At 57.4% G+C, this 4042-nt stretch overlaps 1 protein-coding gene across 1 annotated transcript in view; it reads right to left on the bottom strand.

Moving 5' to 3' along the window:
• Positions 1-8: 8 nt before the first annotated feature.
• Positions 9-4042, bottom strand: part of LOC109369123 — a 12712-nt gene continuing 8678 nt past the window's right edge. The window contains exons 2-4 of the mRNA XM_019618344.1: positions 2533-4014; positions 2199-2268; positions 9-2012 (exon numbers count right to left, since the gene is read on the bottom strand). Coding sequence (XP_019473889.1) covers positions 1849-2012; positions 2199-2268; positions 2533-4014 — 1716 coding nt within the window. The 3' untranslated portion in view covers positions 9-1848. The remainder of the gene's footprint in view (positions 2013-2198; positions 2269-2532; positions 4015-4042) is intronic.

Below are 4042 nucleotides of genomic sequence, written 5' to 3'. Positions count from 1 at the left end.
CCCAGGAGGGAAAGCTGTCCTGGGCACAGCAGGACGGTGTGCTTGGAGTGCTGCCAGCCTCCGAGCTGCTGACGGGGCTGGTCGGGCTCAGCAGGCCCTTCCTGGGAAGGCTCTCCATTTGGGGACATATCTGGGCCATCTTCTGACGTCTCTCTGATGCGACTGGAGTTCTGTGCACCTCTTCTGGCCTCTGCAGAAACCTGTGAGGCGAGAGGAAAACCAGCCCTGTAGGTTCCTTGCCAGCAACACTCCAAGTTCCAGGTTCTCTGCTCCTGGTTTGTCAACCATGCCTCTCACATGAAGGCAAGCCAGGGGTTATGGAGGGGATGTCCACCTTTCTGCATGGAGCTGGATGGAAAGTAGACAGTATCAGGCATCTCCCCACTGTGCACACTCCAGCATAGCTCCTGTCTGTGCCTTCATTTCACACCTGGTGCTGACCACATGGACTTCTCTCACCTTGTGCTTGAAATTGCCTGTACTTTCTGCTCCTTTGCATGCAAATGAATGTCCTTCAGGTCTGGGTCCTGCAGCCACAGGGGAAGCTGAAGGCGTGGTCTTCACCTCACCCTATGAAGAACCAGAAATGCTTGGCTGCCTCAGCACGCTTCTTCCTCACGGTTGTCTTGCCAGTCTTCTTCCACACCCTCCACAGTATCAGGTGTGAGCATGCTCTCAGCCATTACTGCACTGTCCCTGGCATCCAGCATGCTGTGATCGGTGCTGGCATCACTGGCAGCATCGTCAGTGGTCTCTTCCTGTGCATACTTAATTCTAATATCCCGGCTTTGGGAATCACAAGATGCCGGGAAGTGGCCATCAGCCCTCGATGTCGTGGCACAGATGTCCAGCATGCCCCAAGCAGTGTCGGCAGCATTGGCACTATCATCTGCTGCTTGGAGCACGAGAAGCCTGGGCGTGCTCATACTGTATGGCTCAGTCACTTTCCTAACAGTGGACTACAGGCGTCTGGATGCCAAGACTGCCCCTTCAGCAAAAGCTGCCCCAAATGTTTCGGAATTGATTATTGCTCTCCAGGAACAGGCTCACCCCCTTCTGGCTGCTGTTGATATCTGAGACAGATATTTTATGGTCCCCTTGAGGAAGGTGGAGGACAATCAATTTGCATTTACTTGGAGGGAGTGCAATGCACATTCACCCGATTACCCCACGGGTACAAACACTCGCGCCCACTCTGGCGCTCGGAGCATAGGCACGGAGGCTGCAGAAGCTCACGTTGGACCACGGTGTCCGGGTTTATCTGTATATTGGTGACATCCGCATATGGGGGAATGATGACGTCAATGTAGGGAGGACCCAAGCCTGCGCAGTGTGACACCTGAGGAGCCCTGACCCAGCCGGGACACTCCTGGTCTCCTCTAGGCAGGTGCCTGGCCGTGCTCCCACCCCTACAGACACACCGGTGCTCTCCCACCAGGGCTGCCCCTTTCAGAGCCCCTCACCCCCTTCATCGCAGGCCACCTCACACACACACCGGCTCAGCCAGCTCACACCTTGCAAGCCAGAAATCACTCTGCCTGGCACGCCCACGCTCTCTGCACCTGCTGGCACCACGGACACACGGATCCATTGCCCCGTGCTCTGAGCCCAGAAGTTGCACTCAGAGACCAAACGCACATGAGCGCACAGATCAGACAGCACTCAGCCAGGTTAGAATAAAGATAGCATTTAATCAGAATTCTATGATGACAGGATGGAATGAGAATTCTATGTTGACAGGATGGAATTCTACATTGACAAGATGGAACCAGATTCTACATTGACAAGATGGAATCAGAATTGTACGCTGACGGGATGGAATCGGAATTCTACACTGACAGGATGGAATCACACATCTCTGGGGAGCTGCCTGGTGTTGGCAGCCTCGTGCCTCTCCTCACGCTGTCCCCTGATGCAGCTGCAGGTGCAAACCCTGCGCAGAGCCCGGAGCACAGTCCTGATGACAGCTGGCATCCGGCGGCGAGACGCTGCGTGTGGTGCGGCAGCGGTACCTGTGGGGGACAGAGAGCTGTAGGCAAGGGGCAGAGGCAAGGCCCTGCTGCCACCCACCACCATGGAATTTCTCTGGGAGGACTGGCCTGGATATGGCAGTGCACAGAACGCTGCCGGTCTCTGTGTCACTTGGTGGGCATCTGAGCTTGTTCCTCCCTGGGAGGGCTTTCTGCTCAGGGACGTACCTGGGCCATCCTCCGGTGCATCTCTGAAGCACACAGAGCTCAGTGCATGTTCTTCAGCCTCTGCAGAAGCCTGTGTGGAGAGAACAAAACCACACCCGTGTATGCCACTGGCTGGTGATGGTGTGGGTGCCAGGGCCCCAGGGAAGGGATCCCCTTTCAAGGCCCCTTTGCTTGAAGGCAAGGCAGGGGTAACAGAGGGGCCGTCCCCCCTAATGCATGGAGCTGGCTGGAAAGGAGACAGCACCAGGAATCTCCCCACAGCGCACACTCCAGGCACCGCTTTTGCCTCTGCCTCCAATTCATGCCTGCTGCTGACCACACCCAGCTGGCTCACCTCATGCTGAGGGCCCACATCTTCTGCTTCCTCACAAGCTGACGCGTGCTCCTCAGTCATGGGATCTGCAGCCATAGATGAAGCTGAAGACGTGGCCTCCGCTTCACCAGATGACTCATTGGAGGTGCTGGATGTGATGCTGACTGCCTCTGCTTCAGCATCTTCCTCAGAGTCACATTCCCAGTCTTCCTCCACATTCTCCGGTGCTGAAGGGCAAGGACAGGAGGGCAGGCGCATGCCCTCATCTGTCACCACAGTGTCTCTGGCATCCAGCGTGCCCTCAGCAGTGCTGGCAGCACTGTTGCTGTCATTACTGGACCCTACCAGTATAACTGGCAGTCTAACAGTCCGCTTTTGGGTGTCACCAGAGTCAAGAAACCAGTTACCAGCCTGTGATGTTGTGGGCCGGATGGCTGGCATGCCCTGAACAGGGCCAACATTATTGAATGTGTCACCTCTTGCCTGGAGCCTTCGCTGCCTGGGGCTTCTCACATTCCTTGGCCAGGAAATATTCCAATGTGACAACACGTGATCGTTTCTGTCCTCGTCACGAATTCTCCGCATTGCTGGGATCACGGGAGAGTGCCCATACGGCTCCCTGTTCATCTCGCTGGGATCTAGGAGTCTCCGTGCTTCTCCCAGACCTTGTCCGGAGGATTCAGGCATGGCCATAGCTGATTCTTCTCTTTCTTCTCCCTCAGACACTGACAAGGGGAGAGATGCTGCATCGGCCTCATCTGAAGAATCTGAGCTTTCTGCATGTTCCAGCACTGATGCAGGCAGAGACTCAAGGCATCCTGCAGGCTCAGGATCATCTAAGTTGCCTGCATCTTCAGGCACTAATGCAGGCAGAGGCTCCTTGTCTCGCTCTTTGCCGCCTGCCTGCCGTTCTGGGCCCTTCTGAGCTGCTCTGGAAGATGGCGTAGTGGCAGCACGAGTGTCTCTGGTGCCCTCCTGAGCATCTCTCCAAGCTGCGTGGATCTTCCCAGCCTTGGTGGACAGCACCTGGGCCGTTCCTGCTGGTGTTCTCAGGCCGCTGGTGGGTGCACGGCGCCCTGGTACTGCCAGCTGCACTCCGACTCTCGGGCTTGCGGCTGCAGCACAGTTCAGGGATACCACGTAGTTCTGACCGGCTCTGGCATGCCGAGGCACCAGAACAGTTGAGCAGACTTCCAGAGCTGCACCCCGGCTCTCAGCCCTTGCTGTCCCGTCCTGGACATGAGGTCTCCGGGCAAGAACTGGGAGTCTGCTGCCTCTAACGCCCACGGCACGCGCTCTGCCACTCGGAGAAGGCGTGGAAGAGGCTGCTGCTTGCAGAGCAGGCAGATTAGAGACCCTAGAAGATGCTGCTGCTGCACGCCAGGGTGCAGCTGCCGGCAGCCCTGGCCGCCTTAAGCGAGGCAGCAAGGATGGTCGAGGCTGCCCGCTTCGCCCGCCGGCACCGCCGCAGGTCACCGACGCCGGAAACTCCCGCCCGGCCGCCTGCAAGAGAAGCCGAGGAGAAAGGCCG

The sequence above is a fragment of the Meleagris gallopavo genome, chromosome 10, assembly GCF_000146605.3.
Source record: "Meleagris gallopavo isolate NT-WF06-2002-E0010 breed Aviagen turkey brand Nicholas breeding stock chromosome 10, Turkey_5.1, whole genome shotgun sequence".
Lineage (NCBI taxonomy): Eukaryota > Metazoa > Chordata > Aves > Galliformes > Phasianidae > Meleagris > Meleagris gallopavo.
The sequence above is the reverse complement of the archived record's forward strand: the minus strand, read 5'-3'. Positions and strand labels throughout refer to the sequence as shown.